Consider the following 17,365-nt stretch of genomic DNA (forward strand, 5'->3'; position numbering starts at 1 on the left):
GGGGGTGGGGGAATAGACAAATTAGATATTAAGAGGCCAGTATTACATAACTTAAATTCGGTTACTTCTAAGGGGGAAATGATTTTTTCCAAAAAATATTCACACTTGAGGGTAAGGCTCCCCTTGGTTTAATCTATATCTATTCATGTCATTGTAATGGGTATAATTAAGTGCGAAAAAGTTGTTGCCGGGATTAAAAATTTAAAATCACCGCACAAACTTTATCGCACGCATGATACTCATTTCAATAACATATATAGTTTTATTCATTTTTACTAAAATTATTTAAAAGCAGGTCGATAAAGTTACTTAATCACCCTGTTGTAGGGTGATTGAGTAATTTTATCACCCTAAAATGAGACAAATTATATATGAAGCTTGAAATTTTAATAGCAGGGTAAAAAATTACTTTTTCGCCCTGTTGTAGGGCGATAAATTCACGTAATCACCTAATAACGGGATTTTTAGGTGTGATGAATTCCATCAAAATTTAATAAAATATGTTATGTACAAAACTAAGAGTGGAAAAAAAATATTTCATGAATTGATGAAAGGCATCAAAGCTAAAATAAAAAAAGCAATAAACAAAACAATATTCATTGATTTTTTGTATGTATTTGACAAATATTAACACAATTCTTTGTTATAATATATAATACATGGGTATGGGTATATCAATTAATCAAATTTGTTAAAAATACCGAATATTCAAAACTCTAGTATCCAATACAAAAATTTTCGACTCCATATATTCTAAGCATTTCTTTTTTCTATCAGGAGTTTGCTCAAATAATTTTAAGGGGTATTTTTTTCAAGAATTATTCCCCCCCCCAGGAGGGGGAGGGGCGAACATTAAATTAATTTGTCCATATATATTAAAACATATTTGCACTGAACTAATTCTACGCCATATATTGAAACATATTTGCACTGAACTAATTCTACGCCATATATTGAAACATATTTGCACTGAACTAATTCTACGCCATATATAGAAACATATTTGCACTGAACTAATTCTACGCCATATATTGAAACATATTTGCTATGCACTCCTGATCCATATATTGAAACATTTTTGCTATGCACTCCTGATCCATATATTGAAACATTTTTGCTATGCACTCCTGATCCATATATTGAAACATATTTGCTATGCACTCCTATCCATATATTGAAACATATTTGCTATGAACTCCTGATCCATATATTGAAACATATTTTCTATGAACTAATCCTAATCCAAATATTAATTCATATTTGCAATGAACTAATCCTAATCCATACTTTAAAACACATTTGCCATGAATGAATCCTGGTAATTTTCTAAAGAATTTTTTTTGGACCCCCCCCCCNTCAATTATGTACATGGATCTCATATGTAACACATGGATAAAATTGGTTATGTGGCCACAGCGCCACTAGCCTGTCCCTAGCCGCAGCGCTCAGCCCCCTAGCCTGTCCTAGCTGCAGCGGTCGGCCAAGAAACTGTCTTAGTATAACCTAATCCCAAAATAGTAAAATATAATTTTAATAATTTTGCTGAAGTTATATTGATATTAAGGGGCGAGTTAAAAAATCGTTCTCTATGACAGACCCTAATACTAACCTGAGTTAAGAATGAGCTGTATCTGTATGGAGCTTCATCAAGAGCTCGTTGCGTCAAAATAAAAGATCCTGCAACAAATTCTGCATCCTCTCCGGGTATCTCCTGGCCTGCGTTGCCAAGTACTCCATCTCCTTTCAGGGGCAGCGATTTGGGGCTTAACAAACCCTGTCTAGGGGCGGAGGAAAATTGTGTTTTCCGCCCTAACCTTCGTCCGCCATCCACCCTGGTCCATAATATAATCGTGATTATGGACAAAACTACGTTTTTCCATGACGGATACGTTTTCATATCACTGTAACGTTTCACAAACCCATAGCAGTTTCACGCTCCACTCCCCTACTCTTAAAATATCACCCAAATACTTCCAAGTTCTGTCTGACGGACTAAGTACAATTGAAAAACTTGAAAACTGGGAAAACTTGTGCAGCTGACTCAGTCAATACGAAACTTGAGAGAAACTGCGCATGCGTTAAACCTAATCACGCTGTAGAAAAATTCAAATCTTATAATTTTACATAATGACAATGATTTAAATATTAAAATATTTCATTTCTATCTTATAGCTGTTAGTCATTCAACAAAAATATAAACATACTTTTTAAAACAAATAATTACAAGTTTGAAAAGTTCTGTGGGGTGGGATTCCGAATTTTCTATATACGTTCCTAAGGGAAAATCGTCCTTAATAAAACAAGTTCCATAGAAAGGTTATTGGCGTAGAGTGTTTCCACACTACAGACGGTTTACGCATACCAACGAATAGAGAGGAGGGGGGAGGGTACTGACCATGTTATGACGCATTTTCCAAATTATAAAACCTGGGAAAATCTAATTTCCAAGAATTAAGACATTTATTAGAATTACATGAATGATCCGAAGAGCACGTATACGGGGGAGGAGGGTATATAGTGGGTATAAGCACCTCCCCTCTCTGGAATGGGAAAACTGTCAGTAAGGGGGCGCAGCTTGGCCTAGCATAGCCCCTCGCCGATCGTATTCCAAATATTAATAAAAACAATAAAAAAGATTTGATGATGGTTTGATGAAGGTTGGATAAGGGATGGAACCCCCCGACGCCATGAGCCTCCCATATTTGTTCGGCAGACCGAGCCTCTTACGCAGAAATGAGCAATACATGAAAATGTGCCTGTGTAATACGTGTTTTTTAAACTTGTGTAATTAAGTTAAAATAAAAGATTTTTTACAAATTTTTCAACAAAGTGGCATGAGAGCTGTTTCTCATTATAGATGAGGAGTATATTTATCAATTATCGTAAATAGTGCTTAATTAAGTGGTATATTGAACTTTAATCATTGTTTACATGAAAGGAAAAGATTTATAGAAAAAAATTGAATTGAATTTCCATTAATCTTATATAATCTTTGACTTAACTGATACCTTTAATTTGTAGTTCAAAATTAAATCTAGAAAAATTGTATCATTTATTAAAATCTTAACATTTTTCAAAAAAAGGTATTTTTTAAATAAAAGATTACAACAAAACCAACTAAATTTACACAAGAAATATTTCTCCAAAGATCTTCCTTTCTGTGTAAGAAAGGTTTAAAGTTATAGTATAAATCTTTGTGAACCATACCCCTAAATTTACCCACAATAAACCATTTTATGAGTCCATATATGTTTCTAATCATGACAATCAATAAATAACTCTAATCTTTAGTAAAATTCTTATGCCACTATGTCAAAAAAATTGTTGAAATTTTTCATTACACTTAAAAACCAAGATTTAAAAACTGTGCTGTATGGTGGAGTCTAGTTTACTGCGTAGCGTAGAAACATGGTCTGCAAAGCAGAGGCTTGGTCTGCATAGTCGAGGCTCGGTCTGCCTAGCAAATCTGGGAGGCTTGTGTCTGCATAGTGGAGGCCTATGGCGTCCAGGGGTTCCCTCCCTCATTAGATGAACATTGGAGATGTTAGAGGAAGGTTTCATGAAGGCCCAGCAAGAAAACCCACTTGTACTCCTCAAGAGGAGGCCTCCTTTCCACCAAAAATGGAGAGTCTCCCTCATTTCCTCCTCTTGTGAAGTCAACCAAAATAGGAATTTGTTATGAGGAGAGCTTTGCTGTTACTCCTCAAGTGAAGTACTCCTTTCTTCCATCAAAAACGGGTGGTTCTCCTCATTTCCTCCTCTTGTGGATAATCCTCATCATATCTTGCTTTTTTGGAGAGTTCTTGAAAAGAGTAGGAACCTGTAGGAATTCCTTTTAAGGAGAGCTAATCATGTGATCTGGCTGGAGGGCAGGACCAGCGGGGTTTAGGCAGTTCCAAATATATTAACACAAGAAGTCTCTAGAGTTTAAAGTGAAATTGAATTATTTACAGAAAATAAAACTGTTATTGTTTTAAACTAAATTTTATTTCCTATTAGATATTTGAGTTTTATCATGTGCAATTTAAACTACACTTGGTAAATACATTTCAATTTAATCAGTTGCTTACTGCCCTCAGAAGAGAACAGACCTCTAATATAGCAGTCCTGGCTTTATAGTTTGGAGGAGCACTGCATTTAGTTGCACACATGTCTTATCCTACATAGGAGTAGCAAGTAATCTATAAAATAAAACAAGACATTTGTTTATATGTTGCATGTAGCCAGCCAAACGGCTGAACCAATTTGGTTGAATTTTTTTGTGAACACTCAGGGGTGGCAGGTGGCCAGGGACTTTTCCAAACAAACAAAACACAGGTTTTTAACGAGATTAGCGTGATGGAGAACTGGTTGATAATTCAAATGATTAATTCACGACCCCTCCTTGTGTTATACTCGTGGTATAGCTACTTTTCACAATCTTGAAGATTCCTCCTGTGTAAAGCATGGGTAATAAATGCGGAAATATTCTTTGAAAATTACCGTCATTTCTTCACATGTTGTACACAGCAAAATAAACCATGTGCAAGATCTTGCATATTCCTATTGTGTTAAACATGAGTAATGCAATGCCAGAATTTTTAGATTTTAATTCTTGTAATTATCATGTGTAAGATATTTGAGATTATTTTAGTTCAATTCCAGTTGTTTTTTTCACATGTTGTGTTCATAGCAAAGATACCAGTGCAAGATCTTGCATATTCCCAAATGGTTAATCATGAGTAATGTGATGCTAGAATATCTAGATTTTAATTCTTGTAAATATCACGTGTAAAATATATGAGATATCATGGGAAGAACTTTATGTTTCATTTTTGACAGAGTTGCAAAATCACAACACCTGGTGTCTCTGCTCATCTCTTAGAAACTTAAAGTTTATTGTAGTAAAATTAAATATTTTAACTGACATAAATTTTTCAGATTATAACAAGCATGAGCAAAGTATAGAAAAGTTTCACATTGAATTTTGTATTGTATTTCTCAACAACCCCTTTTAGGAATATCAATCTTTTAGATATATCAAGGAAGGAACATTCATGTAATTATGAAAACATCAACATACTGAAACATTATGTAGAATTGAAATATCAAATTGTGAATATTAATAGTTTAAAGTTTACATGTTCAAGATGTTTAATGTAAAAGATATAAACTTAAATGTTTTTAATAATGTAATTTAAGTAGATGGGAGATAAATGATTTTCTCATGTAAAAATCCTGTGTTCATCTTAAGAAATAAACTCAAGTTTTCACCATGCAAAAACTTGGTCCTATACCTGTGATCAAATCGTCAACATTCACCTCGTTAACATGTGAATTATCACGGGATATTCACGGGTCACTCGTGTGAAATACACCAAATAATCTTGTGTTCTTCATGGGTTTTTGTTTGTTGGGTTTTTAGTTTTTTTAAATTTTTGTTTCAACATTTTTTTTTTAACTTGGGCAACGACTGGCCCTTCATCTAGTATAGAATAAAACAGAACTCCATCTTCAGCCTGGTGCAGCTGCAAGAAGGAGTTTAACCCTTGATGGTTATACAAGTCATGCACAAGGATACCGGTTTTTTACTCAACCAGCTGTGAGGACTGGACTGCTGTGGAAGATTTCTCTCAATATGGCTTTAAGGCTTACAACTCCCCATTTTGCATAAGGGGTGCAGTTATGGGTTTCCTTAAAATACCCATTTGTCAGAAAGATTATAACTCAAAGGAAAACAGGGAGCATTCCCTTATACCCTTCCTCCTACAAACCTCCTTATCTCTCTCCTACCTGCTCCACAACTCGGTGTCAAAAGAACTATTTGAAGAGCCTTAAAGTGTAGAAACAAGAAACAAGAAGCAAGAAGAAAAAAGAAAATTGAACAGGAAAAAATGGGAGGGAAATCTCTTGATATTAGAGATGGGGGCTTGGAAGACATCCCCAACCCCCCCAACCCCCGACAAGGAGGGGGGAGGGGAGTGAGATGCTCCGTCAAGGATATCCAAAATGTGATTGAAAGATGTATAAACAAGAAGAAAATGAAGAACAAGAAATATGGAAATCTCAAAAATTTTATCTGATACCATATAAATATTTAAAAATATTGTAAAACTTAATAAAAATAAATTATTGAAGTTAAAAACATTTCAATTAAATACATTTACTTCATGTTCTTAAATGCTAATTACCACAAATTTTGAAAGGATTACCTAAGACTTATTTCAATTGGCTCTAATGGGGTTTAACAACGGAAAACGGTGCTAATGAAGATGCTCTTAAAGATGTGTAGTAACACTTCTCCAAAAGAGGCGTAACAACGGTGCGCCTCAAACCCTCTAAAAGAGGTACACCTAAAACACCCACCAAAGATACACCCCAAATCAGTCTGTTTGGTCACTTAACGTTCCACCTCAAGGCTCAATCTCATAACTTGAGTTCGCCGCAGAACCTCCGTTTTGGAGATTATGAGTTCTGTTTCTCAATCTCCGTGACATGATTAACGGTGCACCTTTTTGTCCCCCTTTTCTTGGTATTTTTTCTTACTGGGGGTTTGATAAAGGTTTGATAAAGGTTTGATGAAGGTTTGAGGCAGGTCTTGAGTAAGGTTTGAGGAAGGTTTAAGGGAGCTTTGAGGAAGGGTTTGAGGAAAGTTTGAGGTAGGTTTGAGGAAGGTTTAATAACTAGGTTTGATGCAGGTTGTATGAAAAAATTGATGAAGGTTTGAGGAAGGTTTGAGGAAGGTTTGAAGAAGGTTTTAGGAAGGTTTAATGAAGGTTTGAGGAATTGGTTTGATGAAGTTTAGACAAATAAAGCCTTCAACAATTGGTGAAAAGCACTAAGCGTTTAGGTAAAAGTTTATTTTTATTTCTGTTTTGTATTTGTTCACTGTAAAAACCAGCCAATGTTTGAAGTAAATTTGTTGATTTTTCTCCTTATTGGATTTCTTCTGACAAAGCAGGTTGCTTCAAACTTCAGATTAATCAATGTAAGTTAGAGAAGTTGGAGTTAAAGAAATGTTGAAAACCTGACACAGTGTACGTTATAAATTTACACTGTACACTGTACATTTACACTTTACACTATACATTTAGAAATTATTTACTCTGTACACTTTACATTTACAATATATACAATACATTTACACTGTACACTTATATTATAATACATGATTTACATTTTAAAATATATGCATCTACACTGTGCACAAACCATTTAAACTGTACACTTTACATTTGGAAATGATTTTCACTGCACTGTATTTTACAATACATCTACACTGTACTCTATACATTAAGACATGATTTAAACTTTACACTGTACCAGTGTACATTTTACAATGTTAAATTTACGCTACAAATTGTTCACTGAACAATGTACATTCACACTACCAGTGTACAATTTGGAGAGGAAATAAAGGCTTGGTTAGAAATGAAGAATAGGATGGGAATGAAGAATGAAAAGAAAGTTAGGAATAAAAAATAAGATGGGAATGAAGAGTAGGATAGGAATGAAGAGTATGATGGGACTGAAGAATTGGATACGAATGAAGAGTAGAAAGGGAATGAAGAGTAAGATGGGAATGAAGAGTATGATTGGAATGAAGAGTAGGATGGGAATGAAGAGTAAGGTGGGAATGAATAATAGGTTTAGAATGAAGAGTAGGATGGGAATGAAGAGTAAGGTGGGAATGAATAATAGGTTTAGAATGAAGAGTAGGATGGGAATGAAGAGTAAGGTGGGAATGAGTAGTAGGTTTGGAATGAAGAGTAGGATGGGAATGAAGAGTAAGGTGGGAATGAATAGTAAGATGGGAATGAAGAGTAGGACGGGAATGAAGAGTAAGGTGGGAATGAATAGTAGGATGGGAATGAAGAGTAGGATGGGAATGAAGAGTAGGATGGGAATGAAGAGTAGAATGGGAATGAAGAGTAGGATGGGAATGAAAAGTGGGAATGGAATGACTGACAAGTCAACAAATCAGCCCTTGAACTTTCTTTCGGTTTAATTTCTTTAGTGAGGAAAGTTTTGACACAGTGTTTCAGAACTAGTCAGAGATCTTTAATTAAAAGGTTGGAAGAGGGANTTGGAGGGATGAGGAGAGATTTATAAGAAAATTTAGACAGATCTGGTTTAAACTGAATGAGCATTTGGAAACACTAAGACGATATAGTAATTTGTTAGACTGTATGGATGGCTCTATACCTAGGACTAGTTAGGATGCATGGATGGCCCTATACAGAGGACTAGTTAGGTTGTATGGATGGCCCTAGTTAAACTGCATGGATGGACCTATACCAAGGACTAATGAGGCTGCATGGATGGTCCAATACCTAGAAGTGACTAGTTAGACTGCATGTATGGTCCTATATCTAGGAGTAATTAGGCTGCATGGATCGCCCTATACCTAGGACTAATTAGGCTGCATGGATCTCCCTATACCTAGGACTAATTAGGTTCCATAGATGGTCCTATGCCCAAAATAGGCTGCATGGATGGTCCTATACCTAGGACTAAATAGAGTGTATGGATGGTCCAATACCCAGGACCAGCGTGGCTACATGGATGGCCCTAGACCTAGGACTGCCATGTACCTAGGACTAATTAGGCTGCATGGATCTCCCTATACCTAGGACTAAATAGGCTACAAGGATGGTCCAATACCTGGGATTAGTTAGGCTGTATGGATGGCCCTATAATTAAAGCTAATAAGACCGCATGGCTGTCCCTATACATATGATTACTTAGGCTGTATAGATGGCCCTATTCCTATGACTAGTTAGGCTGAATGGATGGCCCTAGACCTAGGACTGCCATGTACCAAGGACAAGTTAGTCTGCATGGATGGTCCTATACCTAGGACTAAATAGAGTGTATGGATGGTCCAATACCCAGGACCAGCGTGGCTACATGGATGGCCCTAGACCTAGGACTAGTTTGGCTCCATGGATGGTCCTCTAACTATGAATAGTTAGGTTCCATAGATGGTCCTATGCCCAAAATAGGCTGCATGGATGGTCCTATACCTAGAATTAGTTAGGCTGCATGAATGGCCCTAGACCTAGGACTATAGTTAGGCTGCATGGATGGTCCCATACCTAAAACTAGTTAGATTGACTAGGACTAGATAGGCTGTATGGATGCTCTAGACCTAGGATTAGTAAGGCTGTATGGATGGCCCTATACATAGGACTAAATAGATTGAATGAATGGTCCTATACCTAGGACTTATAGGTTGTATGGAAGGCCCTAGACCTAGGACAAGTTAGGCTACATGTATGGCCATAGACCTAGGAACAATTAGGCTGTATGAATGGTCCTATATCTAGGACTAGCGAAGCTGCATGGATGGCCCAAGACCTTGGACTAGTTAGGCTGCATGAATGGTCCTCTACCTATGACTAGTTAGGTTGCATGGATGGTCCTCTACCTATGACTAGTTAGGTTGCATGGATGGTCCTATACCCAGAATAGGCTGCATGGATGGTCCTATACCTAGAAATAGTTAGACTGCAGGGATTGCCTTATACCGAGGACTAGTTAGGCTGCATATATGGTCCTATACCTAGGACTAATTAGGTTCTATTGATGGCCCTATACCTAGGACTAGTTAGACTGCATGGATGGTCCTATTCCTAGGACTAGTTAGACTACATGGATGGTCCTATGCTTAGCACTGTTAAAATAAATGGATGGTCCAATACCCGAGCCTAGTTAGGCTGTATGGATGACCTTTTACCGAGGACTACTAAGGCCGTGTGAATGGCCCTATACGTAGGACTATTAAAGCTGCATGGATGGTCCTACACCAAGGACTAGTTAGGCTGCATGGATCACCCTATACATAGAATTAGCTAGGCTGCATGGATTGCCCTAGACCTTGGACGAGTTATGCTGCATGGATAGCCCCAGACCTAGGACTAGTTAAGCTGCATAGATGACCCTATACCTAGGACTAGTTAGGCTGCATGGATGGCCCTAGACCTAGGACTTGTTAGGCTGCATGGTTGGTCCTAGGCCTAGGACTAGTTGGGCTGCATGGATGGTCCTATACCTTGGATTAGTTAGGCTGTATGGATGGCTCTATACCTAGGACTAGTGAAGCTGCATGGATGGCCCTAGACCTAGGACTATTTAGGCTGCATGGATGGGGTCTAGACCTAGGACTAGTTAAGCTGAATTGATGGATCCATACCTAGGAGTAGTTAAGCTGCATGGATGACCCTAGACCTAGGAGTAGTTAAGCTGCATGGATGGCCCTAGACCTAGGACTATTTAGGCTGCATGGATGACCCTAGACCTAGGATTAGTAAGGCTGCATGAATGGCTCTATACCTAGGACTAGTTATGCTGCATGGATGGCCCTATACCTAGGACTAGTTAGGCTGCAAGGATGTTCCTATACCTAGGACTAGTTATGCTGCATGGATGGTCCTTTACCTAGGACTAGTTATGCTGCATGAATGGTACTATACCTAGGACTAGTTATGCTGCAAGGATGGTCCTATACCTAGGACTAGTTAGGCTGCATGGATGGCCCTATACCCTGGACTAGTAATGCTGCATGGATGGCCCTATACCTAGGACTAGTTAGGCTTGTATTCATGTAAAATTATTCAGAGAATTATACAGAGGGAAGTTTATGTAAATTGCAGGAACAACTTCATTAAATTCTGAATTTAGAAAATCAACAGGAATGCTTTTATAAAACAGAAAACTACATACATTATAAAGTTAACCCTATTGGACAATTTTGTCTAATTCGGACTTATAGTGTACAGTAATCTTTCCAGGCTACATTTGTTGCGCAATACGTGCTGGGTCGACCTTGCATTGGGTATCCTGACTGGACTGTACGACGGTACATGTTGTAACGGCACGGTCCGGATCATACAACTCTTAGACTTGGCTGAGTGATAGGAAGGTTTAAAAAAATAAACAGAACGCCAAAAAAAGTTTAAACTGATAGTTTTGAAAACGCATGATGTTAATCATTTTTAAGAGCTTTATAAATATGTAATAGCTTGCAATTTAATAAAAAGATCACAGCCTATTTACAAATATTTTTTACTGTCCGCCAGCGCTGCACACAAAAACTATGTGAATAAAAAAAATAGAAAAAAAAGTTTGAGCGTTCTTGTGAAGGAATTGTTTTTAATTTACGGAGAATTAACACCCCCCCCCCTCTCCCCACCGGAATAGGGTTTAGAAATTTTAAACATGAATGATTGTAATTCAATTCCAAGATTAAGATTTAATATTAGACAAATGTAAATGAAAACTTATAGCTTATATCTCTAAACCACCCTAGATGTACAATGTACGTTCAATGTTCAATGCACAATGTACATAGATTGTTTAATCCCGTTACACTTTAAATATAAAAAAGTGTTTTTTTCTTCTCAAGATTTCAATCTTAAGTGCAATTTACTTTAGTTTGACGTGAGGTACGTATTAGGATAAAGTTAGTTTTGCGTGGAGAGACCAATTATAATTATCTTTCTTTACCATTTCATACAAACACCCCGGAATCTTCCCATTTCCGAAATTGACCTCTCTCTTCTCTTTTGTTGATTTAACACCAATATCCATCCATCTTTATGTAATATAAATATACAGGGTGTCCCAATAAACATGAGATTTGAGTGACGATTTAGGATTTCGTCTTTGTAATTGATTTTTTATGTAAATTTTTCGTTTAGAGTTAAGAATTGGTTAGTTTATGTTTTGATTGGACAATGTTTTACTCAGTAAAATGATAGATTCCACAAACAAAGTACATTTAGGCCTCTTCACTGTTTATCTTGCGGAAATGTTACGGAACGTCACATGTTTTGAAGGATAGTAAAACAGCCTTTAAGCGTTCACAGAAAATATATTCTAGCAGGCGTAACATTATCATGGTCATTGCAATAAGGTGATACAACGCCAATTCTCAACAAAGACCATTTCATAGTCGTCACTTAATTTCCACGGTTATTGGGACACCCTGTGTATATAAACAATAAATATAGACCTTATCTTAATAATATATTGAATATATTCTGATATTTCTGTATCATTATATTGGACATTTGATACATGGATTAGGGCCGGGATATCAATGAAATCTAATCTTTTGCCATATGTACCAATTTATGGCGCTTCGCAACCTTATTCTAATACGTACTAGCTTGTAATTTTCTTATATCTCAGGAGAAAACTTTTGAACCTTGATTTTTTGGCTCTTAACGCTTTCTCTTAGAGACAACGGTTTAACCATGAGACACTAAATACTTCTTTGACAGTAGCGTACACTGGACGGGGGCCTANCGGGGTCCTCCCATTCAGCTATAAGGGAGATGCATCACATGTAGCCAGACTGCTAGGAAAAGTTGCATCAATTTTTAAGACTGGGTCGACTTTGCAGTGTCTTTGCACCTTGGTCTTTGATTTTGCTTCAATAACTCACATTATTTTTTATGGACATTGTAGAATTTTTAATTTAACGCTTTTATAGCTTTAGTTCTTAAGAAGTATTTGGCAACATTCTCATTGATTTTTGCGTGAGAGCTACAATCTTTGGATCACTGGATATTACAGGGACTAGAAGCGTGGTTTCAAGTGACCTCCATATGCAACTATGCATGGAAATGCACGATTACAACGCGAGGTTCCCTAATGCGTATGAATTAGATATTTATGTTTTTGTTTCTTTTGTGGTTTCTCTGCAATATTGACTTGTGCATTTCTTACATATAATAAGCAATGGGGAAATTATGAGAATTAAACACTTTTCTAGTCAGGAAAACAAGGGTATCTCCCCCACATGTTTGATCAGATCAAGGTTTCAAGAGTACCGTTGTAAATCGGACTTTGCAGATATCTTTCCATGGAGGGTCACTTAAAATTCCCCTTACAGTCCCTTTAAATTCCCATATTTATAGTATAAAATATACGAGGAGAAACTTTTTCTAAAAGCATAGTTTTATGGAACATGTAAAGATATTCTTGGTCTCCTGGGACATAATTTGGTTTTGATGGATCAAATCTCACTCTGGAGCAAACTTGGTGAAGTTTTGTTCTCATGATATTCAAACCTTCCATTGCTTAAATCCAAAATATTATGCCTTTGTTATTGTCATTAATGACAGTTTTCATGAAAAATTTGGTCATACATGAGAACAATGAAAAATGATACCCCCCCCCCCGCCAGGTAAAAAAAAATGGTTAAGTTAATTTTATTTCAGATTAGAAACCAAAATTGATGAGTTACGATGTCGCAAAGTTGCTCCAGTAAGTCAGCATGTATGTCCTAATGTCATGGGAATGTTTGATATATGAAAAATATGGAAAGAAAAAAGGGGAGTGGGAAGGAAAAGGGGAATAAATGACGAATAGGGAAAGAATATAGGGGGATGGGAAGAGAAAAGAGTGATAAATGAAGAATAGGGAAAGAATATAGGGGGATGGGAAGAGAAAAGAGTGATGAATGAAGAAAAGGGAAAGAATATAGGGGGATGGGAAGAGAAAAGAGTGATAAATGAAGAATAGGGAATGAATATAGGAGGATGGGAAGAGAAAAAAGTGATAAATGAAGAATAGGGAATGAATAAAGGGAAATGGGAAGAGAAAAGGGGGGATAAATGAAGAATAGGGAAAGAATAAAGGGGGATGGGAAGAGAAAAGGGGGGATAAATGAAGAATAGGGAAAGAATAAAGGGGGATGGGAAGAGAAAAAAGTGATAAATGAAGAATAGGGAAAGAATATAGGGGGATAGGAACAGAAAAGAGTAATAAATGAAGAATAGGAAAAGAATATAGGGGGATGGGAAGAGAAAAGAGTGATAAATGAAGAATAGGGAAAGAATATAGGGGGATGGGAAGTGAAAAGAGGGATAAATGAAGAATAGGGAAAGAATATAGGAAAATGGGAAGAGAAAAGAGTGATGAATGGTGAATAGGGAATGAATATAGGGGGATGGGAAGAGAAAAGAGTGATAAATGAAAAATAGGGAATGAATATAGGGGGATGGGAAGAGAAAAAAGTGATAAATGAAGAATAGGGAAAGGATAAAGGGGGATGGGAAGAGACAAGAGTGATAAATGAAGAATAGGGAATGAATATAGGGGGATGGGAAGAGAAAAGAGTGATAAATGAAGAATAGGGAAAGAATATAGGGGGATAGGAAGAGAAAAGAGTGATGAATGAAGAATAGGGAAAGAATATAGGGGGATGGAAAGAGAAAAGAGTGATGAATGAAGAATAGGGAAAGAATATAGGGGGATGGGAAGAGAAAAGAGTAATAAATGAAGAATAGGAAAAGAATATAGGGGGATGGGAAGAGAAAAAAGTGATGAATGAAGAATAGGGAAGGAATATAGGAGGATATGACTGCCCGTTTTGACTTGAAGATATATCTTCTTTGTATTCTAGTTGACTTGGTAGAATATTGATATATGATATATAACGATATATTTACATATACAAGGCAACAGGGAATATATAATTTATACAGAATATATTCGTCTAGTCTTTTATAAACAACAGTATAGACTCCAGGCCAAATAAACAAGTTAACCAGTCTCCAGTTTACCCTTTCTTAAGGGAATGTTCGCAGTTTTGGGATAATTCCAATTAATTTTTTGCCACAATCTCTAACTGTCTAATCTAATCCCTATATCTTTGCAACTAGATTGCGTAAACCTTATATTTTAAACTTAGATTATTTAATCTAATTAATAGAATTAATAGTTTGAACTATCTAAGGTCCACACCACTGGGTTGCAAAGATATAGGATTAGAAAATCAAAGTTTGCGGCAAAGACTCAATTCCTTTCCAAACGCCCCCCCCCCCTCCTCCCCAAGGGTCTCCTTTGAATGAAGGCTCCGTTGAAATTATGTTAAATGTTTCTCTGAATAATATTTTATGAAACATTTTCTAGAAGAAAGATCTTGAACACTGAACAATGATGTATATGAAAGGGACTAGATAAGCGCAAATTCATGTATCCTTAACACTTTTATCTGATCAATAATGTGGAAAATATTGTCGTTTTTCTAAGTATAATCGTTGTAAATCTTTGCTGGAGAATCACTTAAATTTACGCTTTTTTTCCTTTATGCAGTGACATCATTTTCTCCACTTTCTCATAATGTTTTATTCATGCTCCACCATTGTTTCTAATATTAACTTTTCTATATTTTCTTTATTAATAAAAAGAAAGCAAAAGTTCTCAATATTCTCAGATCGATCTGTGTTCTGAAAGAAAAACTTTTTTTTTTTTTTTCAATCAGAAATAAATAGAAGCATGTTACTTTTGTAACAGTGAAGTTTAAGATTTTCTCTGGAATATTAGATTATTATTTTTTCAATGATTTTGCTTTTTTATTGTTTGCCCATACATGACTGGAGTAAGTACGGGAGACAAAAAAAATAATTAAAAATCTGAGTTAAAAAAGTACACAATAATTTCAAGAAAAGAAATGATTAAAGTTGATTTTGCTTGTGGAGTAAGTGTAAAGAGTGTTCATTAAATTGATTGTTTTTTTATATTTAAACTTTATGTTTTTTAGGTATTTTAGATTTCTTCTGCTGAATGATCTACAGTCAGATCCATAAAACTGTGGAGCAATTATGCAGTGTACTAAGATACAGTTTATAGACCTAAATAAGCCGTACATCGAAAGAATTCATCAAATGTCGTTTTCACTTTCTGATAATGGAATGTTGCAGATATTTAGTATTATAATTACATGATTGTATGGAGCCCTTTAAAACTTTTCTCGCATATTCATGGCTATTTATTTTATTTTCGCAAATACCGAGATTTGCGTAAAGTAGTATAAAACCCATTCAGGGTTTAACTTTAGTCGAATATAATTGACTACCAAGCTACTGGTAAAACAAACTATTCGCTTTACAACAACAAGAAATATAAATTTAGGTTTTTAAACGTCATTTTCCATATTCCTCAGTTTTATGGATCTCACTGAAAGAAGAAAAAGTTTAAAATAAAATCTCATGAAATTAATCAAAATATTATTGAAAATTCAAAAAAAAAATTCGAAATTATTTTCTCTAAAATGGTATTCAATAATGTTTTTAAATATTAACAATGTACATACATTATAAAAACAAATTTTTGTCATGGAATCATACGTACAGGATTACGCTCAAAGTATAAAACATTAATAACGACATAAACTCTTCAAATAGAACAATCTAAAGGTTTAATTTAATCAAAATATGGTGAATTAGCGGTTTATTAAAAGAAAGAACCAAGTTCACATTTGTAGGCACTTTAAAGTTCAAACTAGATAGATGCAAAACTCGGCCATAGGAAAAGCAAGGGGAGGAGATACGGGAAAAAATCTTGTTAAATGTCGTACTTTCAGTGAATTCTTGAAATATAGCCAATTATGGGGATGAATCCAGTTCCGCCTGAGGATAGGGCGGGATAGGTACGGGATAGAGCGGGATAGGTACGGGATATGGCGGGATAGGTACGGGATAGGTACGGGATAGGGCGGGATAGGTACGGGATAGGGCGGGATGGGTACGAATTAATCCCTGACTTTTCTAGATGGGATTGCAAGATTGAACAAAGGAATTGAGTCTTTGCAACAAATCCCAATTTTCTAATACCTATATATCTACAACCAAATTATGTAAACCTTAGATATTTCAAACTTTGATTGTTTGATATAACAGAAGTCACAGTTTGAAATATCTCTTAGTCTATAATATTGGGTTGTTAAGATATAGGGATTTAAAACCAGAGTTTGTGGCAAAGACTCAATTTCTTTCGTAACGTTGTGTCAGATATATCATTTTTGTTGGTAACTTTGTATATGAAATTTGATAATGTTTTACTCTTTCTTTTATTTTGAAAAAAAGAATTTTCATCCAGCATACAAAAATAATGTTTATTTCAAGTGTTTGGTGTAACTTTCTTCATTACTTGTACTGAGTATAACACGCAATAAAGGAACACTTGCCACATGCTCTAACTTTCGAATACCTTCGATATTTTAAACTAGAATTTCTTTGAAATTAAGAGACGATTTTAAGATTTTATATAACAATTTTCGATTAAACAAATTCGTCTGCTAAAGTAAAGAATTGGTTTGATTATGTTTTGTTTGATTGCCAACTATTGTAATAGTAAAATGAAAAATTCCTGTATACAAACAAAGTACAGATGCCCATCTTTTCAGAATTAATTTTTCGCCGTTAAAAAATACTCTACCAGGCGTAACTTTTAACTCGTTAATTCTAATAAATTTTGCAAATTCATGTGTGTATTGTGTGGAGTTCAGACTGTACGTAACTCAACACAGCGCAAACTTGAAATTGCAGCTAAATACAAGCGGGTTTCGATAAGTTTAACCACACATATCTCT

General features: G+C 35.7%; 1 protein-coding gene across 5 annotated transcripts in view; it reads right to left on the reverse strand.

Moving 5' to 3' along the window:
* The window catches only part of LOC111710282 (uncharacterized), a 26,442-nt gene extending 24,365 nt beyond the window's left edge, over positions 1–2,077 (reverse strand). For all 5 annotated transcript variants that reach the window (XR_002767026.1, XR_002767027.1, XR_002767031.1 and 2 more), the window contains exon 1: positions 1,610–2,077. Coding sequence is in view for 1 of the 5 variants with exons in the window: in XM_023484337.1 (XP_023340105.1) it covers positions 1,610–1,897 (288 nt within the window). In the remaining 4 variants the exon portion in view is untranslated. The remainder of the gene's footprint in view (positions 1–1,609) is intronic.
* Between the last annotated feature and the right edge of the window lie 15,288 nt (positions 2,078–17,365).

Source organism: Eurytemora carolleeae, unplaced genomic scaffold (genome assembly GCF_000591075.1).
Source record: "Eurytemora carolleeae unplaced genomic scaffold, Eaff_2.0 scaffold170, whole genome shotgun sequence".
NCBI classification, from domain to species: domain Eukaryota; kingdom Metazoa; phylum Arthropoda; class Copepoda; order Calanoida; family Temoridae; genus Eurytemora; species Eurytemora carolleeae.